This window comes from Ranitomeya variabilis, chromosome 5 (genome assembly GCF_051348905.1).
Source record: "Ranitomeya variabilis isolate aRanVar5 chromosome 5, aRanVar5.hap1, whole genome shotgun sequence".
Classification (NCBI taxonomy): domain Eukaryota; kingdom Metazoa; phylum Chordata; class Amphibia; order Anura; family Dendrobatidae; genus Ranitomeya; species Ranitomeya variabilis.
The window spans coordinates 406,687,346-406,706,711 of NC_135236.1; the positions used below are offsets into that span (position 1 = coordinate 406,687,346).

Consider the following 19,366-nt stretch of genomic DNA (forward strand, 5'->3'; position numbering starts at 1 on the left):
GCTGGGATTCACAAGCTGGGTGGCCGCACAGGCGCAGTCTGCGAGACTGCATCTGAGGTCGGACGGGCAGCGCTCACTGCGCCTGCCCCAGGCAGAACAAAACAGCGCACGCGCCGGATTTGATTTGAAAACAGCGCGGAGGGGGTGGCGCCCGGCGCCGAAGAAGCCTTAAGTGACAGCAGTGTGGCGTGTGCAGCAGGGGGGTTAAGACCTGCCTCCAGGGCTAAAGACAGGTATTTTTGCGAAATTATAAAACGCTTTATTTCTGTTTTGACTGCACCAATAACTAAAAGAGCCACCTTGTCAGAATGCAGCATTACTGCTGGAGGGGGTGACAGAGTCCCTTTACCGAGTTAACTTTTGATAATTCCAAGTGGGTGTTAGACATTATTCATTGGGGGCATGTACTTCTTCCCCCTGTATAAGCTATCAAATCATAAGTAGGCAGCACCACAGCAGAAAAGGAACATGCTGCCACAATAGTTTAGAGCAGGTTTCTCAGTGTGTGAGATGTACTGATACAACTCTAGTCTCCTGCTGTAAACTCCTGCATCATTAGACAGTGCTGATTAGAGCACAGATAACTCACACCTTTGAGATAAGGAGGATGTGGGGCAAAGGGCAGCACAGCTGAGTTTACTGGGTCACATTACAAACTATTCTATCAGCTTTCCTCTCATAGCACTCTGCTAACAGCCACATGGACTTAAAAAAGTTAACTCATTAGGCCCCAAATACTCTCATCGCTAATATATCCAAAACAGAAAGGTGAAATAAAAAAAAATGTTTTATTCCACTCTGCAGTCACTATTACATTGTGTGTCCAGTTCAATGTAAAAAAAACTGGTAAAAGGTCTTCCTTAATTCACTTTTGTTTCCACAATAGAGATAAATTGATTTCTGCAGATCATAAGTTGATGCAGATTCAATATACAGGACATCTTCAAGCAAACTTTTTTTTTTAACTAAATGTATGTATTTTTGGTTAAAAATATCTTTTTCCGACTAGGGTTTGTTAAAAGTTTTGCCTTCTACAGGCTTTGTGTTAGGCCAGTGTCACACTTGCGAGTGCAATGCGAGAAACTCACGCGAGTCTCTTGCATCAATACCTGGCACTGCCACCGGCACTCGGGAGTGGAGTGTGAGGCTGCATAGAAATACATGCAGCCGGGTATTGATGCGAGAGACTCGTGCGAGTTTCTCGCCTTGCACTCGCAAGTGTGACACAGGCCTTACACTATTTATCACTGACTTCAGAATGAGTTATCTGTGAATCCGTTAGTCAGCCGTTCTGACAGGGATTCTATCTGGTTTTATTACCTCCTCCATCCTGATTTTGTAGCCACACACCAAGTAAAAGTTGAGCTGGACTTTGATGTGGGCATAAATAAGCACAGAAGAGCTCAGAAAAAGACAGAATAAAGAGTTACAAACAGTCCTATAAGAACAAGCTCATTGACAGATCTTCAGTTAATAACTTATTGTCGGTACTCCATGCTAACGAAAGGCTAATGTTCCCAATAACTAAACTACAACTTTAATTTTTTTAGAGTAAACTACAGCACTTATGATGCTGACTGTATTGTTTTTATTAAAGTAGATCTTTCATAAAATTATTTTATGTTGAATTGAACACACAATAAGATAGTGGCTACATAGCAGAATTTTTTTATTATTATTATTTTGCCTCTTCATTGCAGTCAAAATATTTGGAACCTTATGAATTATTATTCATTAAGTCCAAGTGGGTGCTATCACAGTTTTTCACTGGGGGTATGTATGTCTCATCATAAAAATTATTAGAAAGCAAGTCAAATGACACCTTTTACATAAGGTACCAGCAGGGAATGGGGAGTACAGCTGAGTTTAGTTGTACAACACTACAAACCCTTCTATCAGCTCTCCTCCTCTCATAGCACTGTTACCTCTGCTATACTGTCCCTCTCTTTACACTGCCTGCCCAGAGATGGATGCTACTAAAAGGTGTCAGTAATCACAGTTATGTGTGTTGTGCTCACAGCAACTTGTAATCACTCTGCAGTGAGACCAGAGCAGGCTGTCCTTATATGCCTCACACAGGAGTGTTTAAAATTTGGTATGAGAACATGACATATAACTGTAATTACTGACTCCTCTAGAGTTTTCAGCACAGAATGGGCAGTATAGGGAGGGGGCAGTACAACAGAGGTTACAGTGCTATGAGAGGATGAGAGCTGATAAAATGGTGTTTAATGTAACACAACTACACTCAGCTGTACTGAGCCTATCTCCACATAAACTGGGACTTTATCTGAAAGGTATTAGTCATTTCTACTCCACTCAAAATACTTTCTAATCATGCACAAAGTTAGTCCAGGAGATCAGGGCTGTCTGTCATTATCCCTCACACACCGAGAAACCTGATTGAAGCTATTGTGGGGCCTGTACTATTTCTGCTTTATGTTGCATGTTTGGGATTGATCAGCATCATACACAGGGAAGAAGTACACACCCCATCGCACTATGCCCTGGAAGTATTTTGCTGTGTTACGGGACATAGTGCGGCGCCACATGCGCACTAATGCTTTTCGGCTTTGCCCGCAGTTGGGCAAAGCATACTATGCGTGTGCATGGCAAGATTGCATTGCGCACGCGTGTACTAAGGAGGAAACCAACTGCAATTCAAGAAACTATTGCGGCCAGCGGGAAAGGAAGGGGTGAATGAAACAAGAGAAAACACCGCCCATCGGACCGGACACAGGGCCCGCCAAATTCAGGTGAAAAGGGAAATTACAATCTAACTGGCATTTTGAGGAGAAAAGGTCAGTGACCAGATGTTTTATTCCAGAGAAAGTCATTTTTTTCTTACGTGTAAATGAACTGTTTCAGGATTATGGGCCGGACACTGATCTGCATGAGAATCTGCCTTCAGAGCTTATTATAAATGAAAGGGAGCGTTACCAGTGAGACATGTAACTGAACTTCTCCTCATAACAAACACATTTACTGCAGCTTTTCAGCTCTGCTGTATTGCAGCCCTGTCTGCCTGTGAGTTTGACGTTGAGAGGATCCCGCAGATGTGTCAGGTATAACCACACACAGCTCTGCAGTGAGATCAGGAGAGCAGAGAGCGGCCATTACACATCACATTAGTAACGTCCCCCTTTCATCTATAATAAGCTCTGGAGGCAGATTCTCCTGCAGATCAGTGTCCGGCCCATAATCTGGAGCAGCTCATTTATATGTAAGAAAAACGTAGATATCTCAGGAATGAGACATTAGATCACACATATCAAGGTATCAGTTTAATCAGTTTCCAGTGACCTGCGTGCTCAATTAGATGGCTTAGAAGGGTTGGTTCTCTTCACAGATTCCATTTAAGTGATGGTATATTGCTAATATACAAAAATCACGTTATGATCCATGAAGTCTGACCTTGGGATATACACAGATTCTACGAGTAAAGGGTGCATAGACCTGGTGTAGCAATTTATGTAACTTTTTTGTTTTCAAATATACGTGACCTGCTGCAGTTCCCTTCATAGCCGAGCAGCCAAGAGCATCGCTGTGCAGTAAAGGCTTAGAAGGAGATATAGTGACAGCATTTTGGCCCTCACACTTTCTGGATCTGTGGGAGCCCCAGCCACAACTTTGTAGTATTGAAATCTCCATTTAAATATAATATCTGTACTGCTTTTACATCTTTAGATGTTAGAAAAGTATGTTATCATGTACTGAGATCTTAAAGAGTAACTCTAGATATTTCTTCATTTTATTTTAACTCTGTTAACCAAATAGAAAGTCTAAAATGCATACCTTTCCAGGACCACAGTCGCTTCCATCAGCTAAAGGCATATGCTGAGTTAAACATCCTTTATGCATCCCTTCTGTACTGGTGCACCACAAGCGCTTACATTGTTTCTAGTTAAAAACAATAAATGCATTTGATGTAATTTCTTCATATTCAACTTTTCATTGTAGTGGAAAATGTCTCAGGTGTATCTTTCATTACAAAAAAAAAATTTCAAAATCACAGACATTACAGCTGTATATTAGATAGCTGTTATCTCTATACATGCACGTTTCTCCTTACTGGAGAACAGGGGTGGATACTCACAGTCTGGGGCCCGGTGCGAGTAATGTGTCTGGTCCCCCCTCATTTTCCTCATTTTATGGCAACAAAGCTACAGATAAATATAAATATAGCCACACACACATATATTAACCCCTTCATGACCCAGCCTATTTTGACCTTAATAACCTGGCCTGTTTTTGCAATTCTGACCAGTGTCCCTTCATGAGGTAATAACTCAGGAACGCTTCAACGGATCCTAGCGATTCTGAGATTGTTTTTTCGTGATATATTGGGCTTCATGTTAGTGGTAAATTTAGGTCGATAATTTCTGAGTTTATTTGTGAAAAAAACGGAAATTTGGTGAAAATTTTGAAAATTTCGCAATTTTTACATTTTGAATTTTTATTCTGTTAAATCAGAGAGTTATGTGACACAAAATAGTTAATAAATAACATTTCCCACATGTCTACTTTACATCAGCACAATTTTGGAAACAAAATTTTATTTTGCTAGGAAGTTATAAGGGTAAAAATTTGACCAGTGATTTCTCATTTTTACAACAAAATTTACGAAACCATTTTTTTTAGGAACCACCTCACATTTGAAGTCAGTTTGAGGGTTCTATATGGCTGAAAATACCCAAAATGACACCATTCTAAAAACTGCACCCCTCAAGGTGCTCAAAACCACATTCAAGAAGTTTATTAACCCTTCAGGTGTTTCACAACAGCAGAAGCAACATGGAAGGAAAAAATGAACATTTTAACTTTTTAGTCACAAAAATGATCTTTTAGCAACAATTTTTTTATTTTCCCAAGGGTAAAAAGAGAAACTGGACGACGAACGTTGTTGTCCAATTGGTCCTGAGTACGCTGATACCTCATATGTGGGGGTAAACCACTGTTTGGGGCCAGGGCTCGGAAGGGAAGGAGCCCCATTTGACTTTTTAAATGAAAAATTGGCTCCAGTCTTTAGCGGACACCATGTCGCGTTTGGAGAGCCCCCGTGTGCCTAAACATTGGAGCTCCCCCACAAGTGACCCCATTTTGGAAACTATACCCCCAAGGAACTTATCTAGAAGCATAGTGAGCACTTTAAACCCCCAGGTGCTTCACAAATTAATCCGTAAAAATAAAAAAGTACTTTTTTTTCACACAAAATTTCATTTAGCCTCAATTTTTTCATTTTCACATGGGCAACAGGATAAAATGGATCCTAAAAATTTTTGGGCAATTTCTCCTGAGTACGCAGATACCTCATATGTGGGGGTAAACCACTGTTTGGGTGCACGGCAAGGCTTGGAAGGGAAGGCGCGCCATTTGACTTTTTGAATGGAAAATTAGCTCCAATCGTTAGCGGACACCATGTTGCGTTTGGAGAGCCCCTGTGTGCCTAAACATTGGAGCTCTTAAAAAGTTGGTGTGTCCAACTACATAAAAAACACACAGAAGACTCCACAAAAAATCCCCAAATCAGGGGAATAGTATCAAAATCCAACCCTCGAAGTTACTACACACACATCAGTGCATCAGCAATATACGGGGTACAATATGCGCTCCTATGTCGGAGTGTTTGAGCACAACCATATATCACAAAGTTGTGACCGTCCGCTGCCCCCACATATCATATGGGGATGCAGTATTTGAACATAACCATAAATCACAAGGTTTATATGTCCATGAGCGATCGCATATCAGCTGTACCCACCTGTCACAAGAAGATACAGTAAAATGCGAACAAGTGCCAAAATAATTGGAACAATCTCACCTCGGAATTTCCTGTGATATGGGTGAGAGTTCCCGTGGTAACAGCATCCAGAGGGGGGGCCTATAATTCTGGCCGCACATCAACCCGTCCACACTGTTTGCGCGAGTAATCAAGACCCCATAAAACACCGCATATTTCCCTACGCGTTTCGTTATGATCAACTCATCAGGGGAAAATTCCAGAGGGATCCCCACTGGTTCCGTGGAGTATCCGTAAAATAGGGGTATATCGGCATCCACTGTTAGTCAGTATTGCACGTGTTTAAATAACCCGCCCAGAATTCTCTGGGCTGGGTCTCCTGACGTGGGTTCAAAGCGCCCCATCTGGACCGCTATTGCTGAGCCGCACGCGTCACTTCCGGCGGCGCGTGCTCGTCAGGGTACTACGGTGGCATATTATTATTTTGTGACGTAAATTCAAAGCGCCCCCTCTGGAACGCACATGCTGGACCGCACGCGTCACTTCTGGCGGCGCGTGCTTATCCGGTTGCTAAGGTGACAAACTATCCACTCCTATCGCAGCCCTTAAGATTATGTCTCCTACCGCTCGCGTAATTTCCGGCGGTGTGTGTGAGGTAAGGTTGCTATGGTAGCGTGTTTTTTATATATATACCCTAAAGCAAACCATGGGGCCGTATATATCACCAACTGGTGCCCTGGCCCTGTCCAGCTGCCATAACAACGTGACACCCGACCGTAACCTCAAGTCCAGGCGTTCATGTTGTAAGCCACTTTTCGGAGTCTTATAATCACCCTGCATCTGTCTCTGCGTGAGCTCAGATGCCGTGATAAACACAAAATGTTATTAACCCCTCCATGGTTGTTGAGTATAATAACTAACAAACCTCCATTTGTACAGGGTATGGACTAAAATTCGTATCCCCGATCCTAATGCAGCGCTCCAGAGTCCTGGTCGTTGCAGTACTGTGGCTCCGCCACTAAGGGGAGCTATGGTATGTCTGATGGCACTGAAGGAGTTCATCTGATCAGGTATCACAGACACCAATACATTTCACCGCCGGGCCTCCAGGGGGGGCTAAGGGTTCTATTCATTAGGCCACTCCTCACACACTGGTAAAACTGGGGGTCAGGCAGGAAGTTAGACAGAAAGCTGACTGGGTTGGAGCCAGGCAACACCTTGTGGCAGAGGGTGTTGCGGGAGAAGATTCGGTAGGGTCTCCGTCAGGAGTGGGATCCTGACAGAGACTTGGCAACTAGAGAGAACGTAACGGGACCGTGCCTGCTCAGTATAGCGGCGGTGCCCAAGAAGGGATTGGAAGCGAGATAGATTGTGCTGAGTGAGAAACGAGATCAAAGCGACAAGGAGAATACCAGTAGGGGTCGTGCTGTAAGATGGAGGCAACATTCTACTGAGGCGCACAACCGGCGGCCGGAACGCCGAGGGAGTATTACAATATTCAGCTTCAAGCAATACTCTAAACAGCGGCAGGACAGTCAGTCTAAGGCGAGCTGTCTCACTTAAATCACCTATGCAGTCTTGGGGGGCAACTTGTGGAGAGGGGCGACTCTAGGGTCCCGGAAGAGCTCCGAGCCTACCTGTCAAACGGGTGCCATTCTAACCGCAACATCAGGGAGGAACGGAGAATTAGCAGAACATCATCTAATTGAGTTGTGAGGGAACTTAAGAAACGGACACAACAGTTGTGGGGACTTTCCGTAAGCACAGCAGGGAAGGACCGCAACACATAGCGCTAGAAGGAAGGCACAGATTTCCACCTGCTAAGAGAACTCTGGAGGTGCCATTGGACCGGCCGGACTTGCGCAGCCTGGTTATCTGGACTCCGGACTGAGGACCCAGAGATCTTCAGTAAAGAGGTAAAGAGACTGCAACCTGGTGTCCTCGTTATTTACTGCACCGCACCACTACAGCGTCACCATCACCATCTACATCCGTCACTTCATTCACTGTGCGCCCCTCGGCAGGGTCACGGATCGGGCCTAGCCACCGTGACAACCCCAGAGCAGAGACTCAGAGGCCCGGTACCGGGTACCCCTCGGCCCTGCGGCAGTGGGGGCGCTACAACTTGGCATCACGAACAGGATCTACTTAAGCCTGAGGAATCAGGTCATGTGTGCCTTGGAACTGTGATTTGTTGTGCTTGAACTGTACTTTATTGTAAAGACTGTGCTGTGCCATTTACCGCCAAAACTCCCGCCAAACGTCGCCGCCGCTGCAGCGCCACGGGGAGCGCAGAGGGAGAAGAAGGGCGTGCCATGGGAGGAGACTACCAAAGCGGCGCCAGAAGTAGCGATCGCCCCCTCCGACTCCTGCTGCGAGAGGACGACCTACCCAGCAGCAGAGGAGAACCGCCCCCTGATTTGCAACGGCGGGAACGAGGTGAAGAAGGAGCCCGACCCTGGAAAAAAGGCGGAGCCAGGTGCATGCACTGCCACTGACTATCAGACAGCGATGACGAACAGCAAGTGCCTGAACGAGGAAGGAGCAATCCCAGCTTGCCCTCCTCCACCAGAGGCGGACCTACGTCCACTGCAGCGGAAGGATCTGAATTCCTTGGAACCGGCCGCGGAACTGAGCCTGTCCATCCCGTCCTCGAAGCCAGCGGAGGAGGAACCATGGTGGGCGGAGCCGCATCCGGGGACCACAGTGGAAGAGCCGCGGTCCGGGCTGCAGCCGATTCCAGTGTCCTCGTCAGCGGACCGGATCGACATCGGTGGAATCACATCGGGCGCAGGTATGGAAGACGCCCCTGCTGCCCTGCTCGATCCCGCTCCCGCGACCGGCCCTCACCCCAGTAAAAGCCGTCTCCTCTCGGCAGAGTTAGTGGTGTTACCCCCCGATGCAATGGGGAAGCTGGTACCACCGCTGCCGACTAGGATGGGGGAACCCGTAGACGTGGGCCCAGACGGGGTGACCCTCCAGTGGGATACCCCCCCGGGTTGGGCCAGATGGAGCTCGGGAAGAAGGATTCACCCTTGCTGTACTTACCTGGGAACAATACAAACAATGCTTGATCCTACATTGGAAACGGCAAAAGGAGGCAGAGCTGACTGACCCACCGAGGGTGCAACGACTACCTCTTGCATGTGATGACAGGGACATGGTGAGGCGAGGCACTGTGTTGGCCTTCCACCCGAAGAGGGGATGGGGCTCCATACAGGAACCGGGGCTACCAACTGACGTCTTCGTTGCCAGCTGCAACGTGAAGACTCCCTGCTGCGGCCGAAGTGGTGATCCCTTGCAGAGGGGGGATCCGGTGACCTACACCCGTCATCGGAACGCATACGGGTGGTATGCCCGGGACGTGCGCCGCTGTGAGCTTGGGGGAACGTCATCTGCTACTTCAACCATGATGGAACCAGACGTGACGGATCTTACCAATATTGCCGCCGTACGTCTCATTGCAGCAACTGAGCTGGCGGCTAGAGTCCGCCTTCGGGTCCAGACATCGGGTGGTCTGACTGCACCAGGGAAATCCGCCAGTGATACTGGTGCGGCATCAGCTGCTGACCTAGGATCAAAGTCTGCACAGTCGGAAGGTACCCACTTTCGGCTGATGTCTTGTGATTTACTATGAAGATAAACCTCGATACGGTGAGTATGTATATAGTTACTGTTCTACTGTTTTGCTGCTAAACCCGTTCAGGGTTAACTCTTAAAGGGATCCCTTTGTTGACCCGGGATCCCTATTGTTTTGTTTGTTTTTTTTTCTAAGTTTTGCACAAGTTTCCAGAACTGCCGCAATCATGAACAGTGCATGATACAAACTCTCTGTAAATAGTTTGCACCTTATTAAAGGTGCTCCCTACTGGTTTTACTTCAAAAAGGACTCTTTGTGAAGATACCACACTGGAACCTTTGCTGAGTATGGACTGGTAGCTTGAGAAGCTATGCTACCTCATAGAGACTTGGTCCCCTCTTAAAGGGGATGTTCACTTGTTGCACTTAAAGAATGGTATTGCTTTAAAACTGAGAGATAGCAATAATGACTTGACAGAAAGAAAGTGATGATAATGTTTGCATGAGAAAGTTATGTGTATTTAACGAGTTAAATTGTGAGAAATGTTTGATAATGTTGATAGAAAGATGGGGATGGAGAGTGAACCCGTATGGGGTTAGTTAGTGAGTCCTCTTAGGAGCCTTGAAGAAATGGCTCATTGATCCTAAACTGAAAGAAATGTTATGTTCTATACTGTGTATAGTAGTTGAACAGACAGAAGGCTCGGGCTGAAAGGAGCGGTCCTGTAAGAAAGGAGAGGCAGTAGGTCTGGTGCCGTTAGGACAGGCGGTACTGCAGATTTAAAGAAGGAGAATGTAAAAGTTAAATTGCCTTATAATGTGATTATAAGAAGGTCTTTAGCGGATTCAGAGTGTACGTCCTTAAAGGCAATGTTAAATTATTGTTCAAGAATTTGTACTAAGTAGAATACCCGGTTGGGTAAGAAAAGTTACTTATAGCATGTTGCTATGATATTTAACCATGTTTGTAACGTTCAAGTGTCCTCACCTCCCATAAAGGGAAGCTCTGTTTAAATATACTTATTGTTATTGCACTCAACAAAATTGTATGTCTTTTTGCTAACTTGTATTGTTGTTTTCTTCCCAGTCCCGGAGTACTGGATTTAACCAGGGGGGAGTGCAGCGCCCCAGAGTCCTGGTCGTTGCAGTACTGTGGCTCCGCCACTAAGGGGAGCTATGGTACGTCTGATGGCACTGAAGGAGTTCATCTGATCAGGTATCACAGACACCAATACATTTCACCGCCGGGCCTCCAGGGGGGGCTAAGGGTTCTATTCATTAGGCCACTCCTCACACACTGGTAAAACTGGGGGTCAGGCAGGAAGTTAGACAGAAAGCTGACTGGGTTGGAGCCAGGCAACACCTTGTGGCAGAGGGTGTTGCGGGAGAAGATTCGGTAGGGTCTCCGTCAGGAGTGGGATCCTGACAGAGACTTGGCAACTAGAGAGAACGTAACGGGACCGTGCCTGCTCAGTATAGCGGCGGTGCCCAAGAAGGGATTGGAAGCGAGATAGATTGTGCTGAGTGAGAAACGAGATCAAAGCGACAAGGAGAATACCAGTAGGGGTCGTGCTGTAAGATCGAGGCAACATTCTACTGAGGCGCACAACCGGCGGCCGGAACGCCGAGGGAGTATTACAATATTCAGCTTCAAGCAATACTCTAAACAGCGGCAGGACAGTCAGTCTAAGGCGGGCTGTCTCACTTAAATCACCTATGCAGTCTTGGGGGGCAACTTGTGGAGAGGGGCGACTCTAGGGTCCCGGAAGAGCTCCGAGCCTACCCGTCAAACGGGTGCCGTTCTAACCGCAACATCAGGGAGGAACGGAGAATTAGCAGAACATCATCTAATTGAGTTGTGAGGGAACTTAAGAAACGGACACAACAGTTGTGGGGACTTTCCGTAAGCACAGCAGGGAAGGACCGCAACACATAGCGCTAGAAGGAAGGCACAGATTTCCACCTGCTAAGAGAACTCTGGAGGTGCCATTGGACCGGCCGGACTTGCGCAGCCTGGTTATCTGGACTCCAGACTGAGGACCCAGAGATCTTCAGTAAAGAGGTAAAGAGACTGCAACCTGGTGTCCTCGTTATTTACTGCACCGCACCACTACAGCGTCACCATCATCATCTACATCCGTCACTTCATTCACTGTGCGCCCCTCGGCAGGGTCACGGATCGGGCCTAGCCACCGTGACAACCCCAGAGCAGAGACTCAGAGGCCCGGTACCGGGTACCCCTCGGCCCTGCGGCAGTGGGGGCGCTACACTAACAAATCCTTAACGTTGAAGGGAGGATCGCAATATAGAGCACATGCTGGTTATCTCCTATGAGCTGAGAAGAAACCACAACTGATGGTCAGTGAGGGCATAAGCCCAAACTCTGTTGGGAACATAGAAGGAGCAATACAGCCAAACACAGGTCCAAAAAGAGAATCGAACATGGAGTAGTTAACCAGGAGAGATGACGGGGGGGGGGGGGGAAAATATTTAGAAGGTGCCCCAGAAAAAAATAGATCGAGAGATAGGGTTATGTCCACCCCCCATGTCCCTAAATCACTCCTATCGGTACCTGCCTAGCTTATGGAGGTTGGCACCCTAGGATAGAAAGAACGCAAGATTGGCGCCCCCATTCCACGACGGCTGTCCCTATTGATGGTCCTATAGAAACCCTAATGTAAATTAAAGGAGGAAGGAAGGGAAGAATCCCTATCATGTATATCTGGGCTAATTTTCCAGGAAGCAGGTGTATGTGAGAATTTCGTTTATGCCCTCCGGCGTTTGTGTTCGTAAGCGGAAGATCCATTTTGTCTCACATTGTAATAACATCTGGTCCCAATTGCCCCCCCTCTTGGGTGCACCAATTCTGTCAATCCCCATGAATCTAATTCCTCGACTGTCACCATTGTGTACAGTATTGATGTGCCTGGCCAGGGGTGTATCTCTCTTAAGTGCGATATCTCTCAGATGTTCCCCTATACGTCTCCTAAATTCGCGTATGGTCTTGCCAACGTATTCTAAGCCACATATACACGCTGCTCTGTAGATTACTCCCTTGGACCTGCAATTAATGAAATGGTAGATTTCATATTCATTCCCAGTCACTCCACTCCGAAATCTTGATCCTATTGTAAGTACTGGGCAGGCTATACACCCGCTACATTTATGGCAACCTTTGGGTGGATTAGGGAGCCATGTATCCTTTACCGGAGGGGAATAATGACTGTGTACAAGTCTATCCCCCACAGATCTACCTTTTTTGAAAGTGATCTGTGGGAAATCCCCCATCATCTCTCCTATGTCCCCATCCATGTTCAGGACGGACCAGTGTCTTTGTAGTATGGTCCGTATTGTTTTGGCCCCGTTATTGTAAGTGGTGATAAAACGGCAGATCGGCAATTCTTCTCTCCTCGGAGCTGGCACCAAGAGACTGTCCCTATTAACCTTTTTTACCTCATTATAGGCCTTCTTGAGAATCCCATTGGGATAGCCCCTGGCCAAAAACCGTGTTTGTAGGTCATCTGCCTGTCTCTTATATTCCTCATCAGAGGAGCAGTTACGTCTTGCTCTTAAATATTGGCCTTTTGGGATGCCTCTTTTCAGGGGTCCCGGATGGTGACTGTCCCACCTGAGGAGGGCGTTAGTAGAGGTAGGCTTTCTGTATGTCTTGGTGTCCAAATGTCCGTCTGGTCTTTTTTGGATGTACAGATCTAGAAAGGGTAATTCATCTCTGTGGTATTCAAAAGTAAAGGACAATCCTAAATTGTTGTTGTTCAATTTTGCCACAAAGTTTGTTAAGGTGCCAATGTCCCCGTTCCAGATAAGTAGGACATCGTCTATATAGCGGGACCAAAAAGCTATATTAGTCTGTTCCTCAGCAAAGGGGTCCCCAAAAACCTCTGTTTCTTCCCACCAGCCCAGGAGCAAATTCGCGTAGGCGGGCGCACAGGAATTACCCATCGCGGTGCCCCTGATCTGGTGGTAGGTGGAGCCATTGAACAGGAAAAAATTCTTAGTTAGACAAAACTCCAGTAGGTCCAAAATAAATCTGTTGTGTCCCAGGAACTGTTGACCCCTGCTCCTAATGAAGTATTCAACTGCTCTTAAGCCATCATTGTGTCTAATAGACGAGTAAAGCGCCTCGACATCAATACTGCAGAGGAGGGGCCCTGGCTCTAGGGTCATCCCCTCTATTTTTCTCAATAGATCCATTGAGTCTCTGGTATATGAATTCAATGATGTAACGTATGTTTTAAGAACCTCGTCAAGATAGATTCCTACATGATGGCTAAGGCTATTGATTCCTGAGACTATGGGTCTCCCCTTCAGTGGGGTCAGACCTTTGTGGACCTTTGGGAGGCAATAGAAAGTTGCCATCACCGGATGTTGTGGGAGTAAAAATTCAAATTCATTCTTGTCAATCAAGTCATTATTCAAACCTCCATCTAGAATCATTTTAAGTTGTTTCTTGTATATAACAGTGGGGTTTGAGGAGAGCTTTTCATAGTTTTCTGGATCGTTAAGAATCTTTTCACACATATCTACATACTCCCCATGATTCATAACTACAGTATTCCCCCCCTTATCTGAGGGTTTGATTACGATCTTGGGGTCCTTCTCTAGACCCTTTAAAGTCTCCATCTCCATTTTGGATAGATTGTACTTCCCCTTAATTGATTCTTTCTCTAAATCTTCTAAGTCTCTGGTCACCAGCTCCTCAAAAATATCTATTGCCGATCGATCACCTTGTATTGGGGGCAATTTTTTGCTTTTGCTCCTCAGATTGGTAAATGGGCCCTTCCCTGTGTTTTCTGGAATGGAGTCTGCCAAATTATACAAAAATCTAACGTCCGCTAGTAATGTATCCGGAATGTCCATCTCTCTACAAGTTCTCTTATCCTCTCTTATGAAAAACTTTTTCCACCTTAATTTTCTTGTGAAGAGGTGCAAATCCTTCACACACTCGAAAGTTTGGAAATTTGAAGTGGGTATGAAATTTAACCCCTTATTCAGGACCCCAATTTCCAAGTCACTGAGATTCCTAGTAGAGAGGTTAATTACTTGTGGAGCTGAGGGTTGAGTCAATTGGCGTTGGGGTTGGACCGGTTCCTCAGGAAGTAGTCTCGGTCTAAAAAACGAGCCCCTCCCGATCTCTCGTTAGGTCGTCCCCTTTGGTTGCCTCTCCCTCTATGTTTACCTCTCGTATTTCGTGGACGTATGTCTGAATCAGACAGATCTGTGTCTGTAGATGATATATCAGTATCAAGTGTCCTACCGGTTTGTCTATTTGGTGGAAGATAGTAAGCCTTGTTCTCCTTAAACTCCTGCAAGTCTCTTACAAAGTTCCGGTGTTTCCTCTCTTTTAAATGGAACTGGTACCTTTCTACCGAATTCTGTAGAACAGTCTCTTTAGAGGAAAAGTCTGGTTCGGCAGAGAATTTTTTAGTAATGTTAATTTGTTCTCTGAGACTCTCATTGAGATTTATTAGAGTTTTTTCTCTTCCTCCAAGAGAAGGTTCATAAACCTCAGAGAACTTGCAGTAGCTTCTTTTTCCCACTGTTCGCTCAAACTTGAATTTTTATACCTGAACCCAGGTTGGAGTGTAATTCTCAAATGGCGGGGAACTATGCCCGCCTTCATATAATTCTCAAGGCTTTGTACCTCCCACCAACTACTTATTTGGTTTTTATAAATTTTGGTCAACTCCTTGAAAGCATTGTTATATGTTGGTGTATATTTGGGCTGTATAAAATTACGCTCCGAAAAAACCTCCTTGGCCTCAACTGCCCATAGCTCCGTATCAACTCCTCTCGTCAAGAAACCAGCCATGCCCCAAGAAAAAATTATAAATCAAGTATTGATATGCACCAGTCTATTGGAATGTCAAAAAGCACGGTGTGACTAATAGTATAAAATATAACTTTTAATATATATCTCTTAAAAAGTTGGTGTGTCCAACTACATAAAAAACACACAGAAGACTCCACAAAAAATCCCCAAATCAGGGGAATAGTATCAAAATCCAACCCTCGAAGTTACTACACACACATCAGTGCATCAGCAATATACGGGGTACAATATGCGCTCCTATGTCGGAGTGTTTGAGCACAACCATATATCACAAAGTTGTGACCGTCCGCTGCCCCCACATATCATATGGGGATGCAGTATTTGAACATAACCATAAATCACAAGGTTTATATGTCCATGAGCGATCGCATATCAGCTGTACCCACCTGTCACAAGAAGATACAGTAAAATGCGAACAAGTGCCAAAATAATTGGAACAATCTCACCTCGGAATTTCCTGTGATATGGGTGAGAGTTCCCGTGGTAACAGCATCCAGAGGGGGGGCCTATAATTCTGGCCGCACATCAACCCGTCCACACTGTTTGCGCGAGTAATCAAGACCCCATAAAACACCGCATATTTCCCTACGCGTTTCGTTATGATCAACTCATCAGGGGAAAATTCCAGAGGGATCCCCACTGGTTCCGTGGAGTATCCGTAAAATAGGGGTATATCGGCATCCACTGTTAGTCAGTATTGCACGTGTTTAAATAACCCGCCCAGAATTCTCTGGGCTGGGTCTCCTGACGTGGGTTCAAAGCGCCCCATCTGGACCGCTATTGCTGAGCCGCACGCGTCACTTCCGGCGGCGCGTGCTCGTCAGGGTACTACGGTGGCATATTATTATTTTGTGACGTAAATTCAAAGCGCCCCCTCTGAAACGCACATGCTGGACCGCACGCGTCACTTCTGGCGGCGTGTGCTTATAGTTTGTCACCTTAGCAACCGGATAAGCACGCGCCGCCAGAAGTGACGCGTGCGGTCCAGCATGTGCGTTCCAGAGGGGGCGCTTTGAATTTACGTCACGAAATAATAATATGCCACCGTAGTACCCTGCCGAGCACGCGCCGCCGGAAGTTACGCGTGCGGCTCAGCAATAGCGGTCCAGATGGGGCGCTTTGAACCCACGTCAGGAGACCCAGCCCAGAGAATTCTGGGCGGGTTATTTAAACACGTGCAATACTGACTAACAGTGGATGCCGATATACCCCTATTTTACGGATACTCCACGGAACCAGTGGGGATCCCTCTGGAATTTTCCCCTGATGAGTTGATCATAACGGAACGCGTAGGGAAATATGCGGTGTTTTATGGGGTCTTGATTACTCGCGCAAACAGTGTGGACGGGTTGATGTGCGGCCAGAATTATAGGCCCCCCCCTCTGGATGCTGTTACCACGGGAACTCTCACCCATATCACAGGAAATTCCGAGGTGAGATTGTTCCAATTATTTTGGCACTTGTTCGCATTTTACTGTATCTTCTTGTGACAGGTGGGTACAGCTGATATGCGATCGCTCATGGACATATAAACCTTGTGATTTATGGTTATGTTCAAATACTGCATCCCCATATGATATGTGGGGCAGCGGACGGTCACAACTTTGTGATATATGGTTGTGCTCAAACACTCCGACATAGGAGCGCATATTGTACCCCGTATATTGCTGATGCACTGATGTGTGTGTAGTAACTTCGAGGGTTGGATTTTGATACTATTCCCCTGATTTGGGGATTTTTTGTGGAGTCTTCTGTGTGTTTTTTATGTAGTTGGACACACCAACTTTTTAAGAGATATATATTAAAAGTTATATTTTATACTATTAGTCACACCGTGCTTTTTGACATTCCAATAGACTGGTGCTTATCAATACTTGATTTATAAACATTGGAGCTCCCCTACAAGTAACCCCATTTTGGAAACTAGACCCCCCAAGGAACTTATCTAGATGCATAGTGAGCACTTTAAACCCCCAGGTGCTTCACAGAAGTTTATAACGCAGAGCCGTGAAAATAAAAAATAATTTTTCTTTCCTCAAAAATGATTTTTAGCCCGGAATTTTTTATTTTCCCAAGGGTAACAGGAGAAATTGGACCCCAAAAGTTGTTGTCCAGTTTCTCCTGAGTACGCTGGTACCCCATATGTGGGGGTAAACCACTGTTTGGGCACAAGGCGGGGCTCGGAAGGGAAGTAGTGACGTTTTGAAATGCAGACTTGATGGAGTGGTCTGCGGGCGTCACATTCCATTTGCAGAGCCCCTGATGTGCCTAAACAGTAGAAACCCCCCACAACTGACCCCATTTTGGAAACTAGACCCCCCAAGGAACTTATCTAGATGTGTAGTGAGCACTTAGAACCCCCAAGTGCTTCACAGAAGTTTACAACGCAGAGCCGTGAAAATAAAAAATAATTTTTCATTCCTCAAAAATTATGTTTTAGCAAGCAATTTTTTATTTTCGCAAGAGTAACAGGAGAAATTGGACACCAATAGTTGTTGTCCAGTTTGTCATGAGTACGCTGGTACCCCACATGTGGGAGTAAACCACTGTTTGGGCACACGTCGGGGCTTGGAAGGGAAGATGTGACGTTTTGAAATGCAGATTTTGATGGAATGGTCTGCGGGTGTCACGTTGCATTTGCAGAGCCCCTAATGTGCCTAAAGAGTAGAAACCCCCCACAAGTGACCCCATTTTGGAAACTAGACCCCCCCAAGGAACTTATCTAGATGTGTGGTGAGCACTTTGAACCCCCAAGTGCTTCACAGAAGTTTATAACGCAGAGCCGTGAAAATAAAAAATAATTTTTCATTCCTCTAAAATTATGTTTTATCAAGCAATTTATTATTTTTGCAAGGGTAACAGGAGAAATTGGACCCCAATAATTGTTGCCCAGTTTGTCCTGAGTATGCTGGTACCCCATATGTGGGGGTAAACCACTGCTTGGACGCACGGCGGGGCTCAGAAGGGAGGGAGCACCATTTGACTTTTTGAACGCAAGATTGGCTGGAATCAATGGTGGCGCCATGTTGCGTTTGGAGACCCCTGATGTGCCGAAACAGTGGAAACCTCTCAATTCTAACTCCAACACTAACCCCAACACACCCCAAACCCTAATCCCAACTCTAGATATAACCCTAACGCCAACACACCCCTAACCACAACCCTAACCCAACACACCCCTAACCCTAATCCCAACTGTAACCCTAATCCCAACCCTAACCACAACCCTAACCCCAACACACCCCTAACCCTAACCACAAGCCTAATCTTAACCCTATTTCCAACCCTAGCCCTAATTCCAACCCTAACTCTAATTCCAACCCTAACCCTAAGGCTATGTGCCCACATTGCAGATTCGTGTGAGATTTTTCCGCACCATTTTTGAAAAATCCGCAGGTAAAAGGCACTGCATTTTACCTGCGCATTTACTGTGGATTTCCAGTGTTTTTTGTGCGGATTTCACCTGCGGATTCCTATTGAGGAGCAGGTGTAAAACCGAATCCGCACAAAGAATTGACATGCTGCGGAAAATACAACACAGCGTTTCCGCGCGGTATTTTCCGCACCATGGGCACAGCGGATTTGGTTTTCAGTAGGTTTACATGGTACTGTAAATCTGATGGAAAACTGCTACGAATCCGCAGCGGCCAATCCGCTGCGGATCCACAGCCAAATCCTCACTATGTGTGCACATAGTCTAATCTAACCCTAACTCTAGTTCTAACCCTAATTCTAACCCTAGCCCTAACCCTAACCCTAACCATAGCCCTAGTGGAGGAAGAAAAAATATATATATTTTCTTTATTTTTATTATTGTCCCTACCTATGGGGGTGATAAAGGGGGGTTCATTTACTATTTTTTTTATTTTGATCACTGTGATAGGTTTTATCACAGTGATCAAACTGTACCTGGAACGAATCTGCCGGCCGGCAGATTCGGCGGGCGCACTGCGCATGCGCCCGCCATTTTGGAAGATGGCGGCGCCCATGAAGAAGACGGACGGACACCGCGAGGCTTGGTAAGTATGAGGGGGGGAGATCGGAGCACGGGGGGGATCGGAGCACGGGGGGTGGATCGAAGCACTGGGGGAGCGGACAGGAGGACGGAGGAGCGGACAGGAGGACGGAGGGGAGCGGAACACAGTACGGGGCAGAAAGGAGGACTGGGGAGGTGATCGGTGGCGGTGGGGGGGGCA

The 19,366-nt window shown here is 46.2% G+C and overlaps 1 protein-coding gene across 1 annotated transcript in view; it reads right to left on the reverse strand.

Moving 5' to 3' along the window:
* ADAMTS20 (ADAM metallopeptidase with thrombospondin type 1 motif 20) overlaps nucleotides 1–19,366 on the reverse strand; it is a 469,041-nt gene that overhangs the window by 222,901 nt on the left and 226,774 nt on the right. Inside the window, exon 11 of the mRNA XM_077265126.1 lies at nucleotides 3,796–3,900. Coding sequence (XP_077121241.1) covers nucleotides 3,796–3,900 — 105 coding nt within the window. The remainder of the gene's footprint in view (nucleotides 1–3,795; nucleotides 3,901–19,366) is intronic.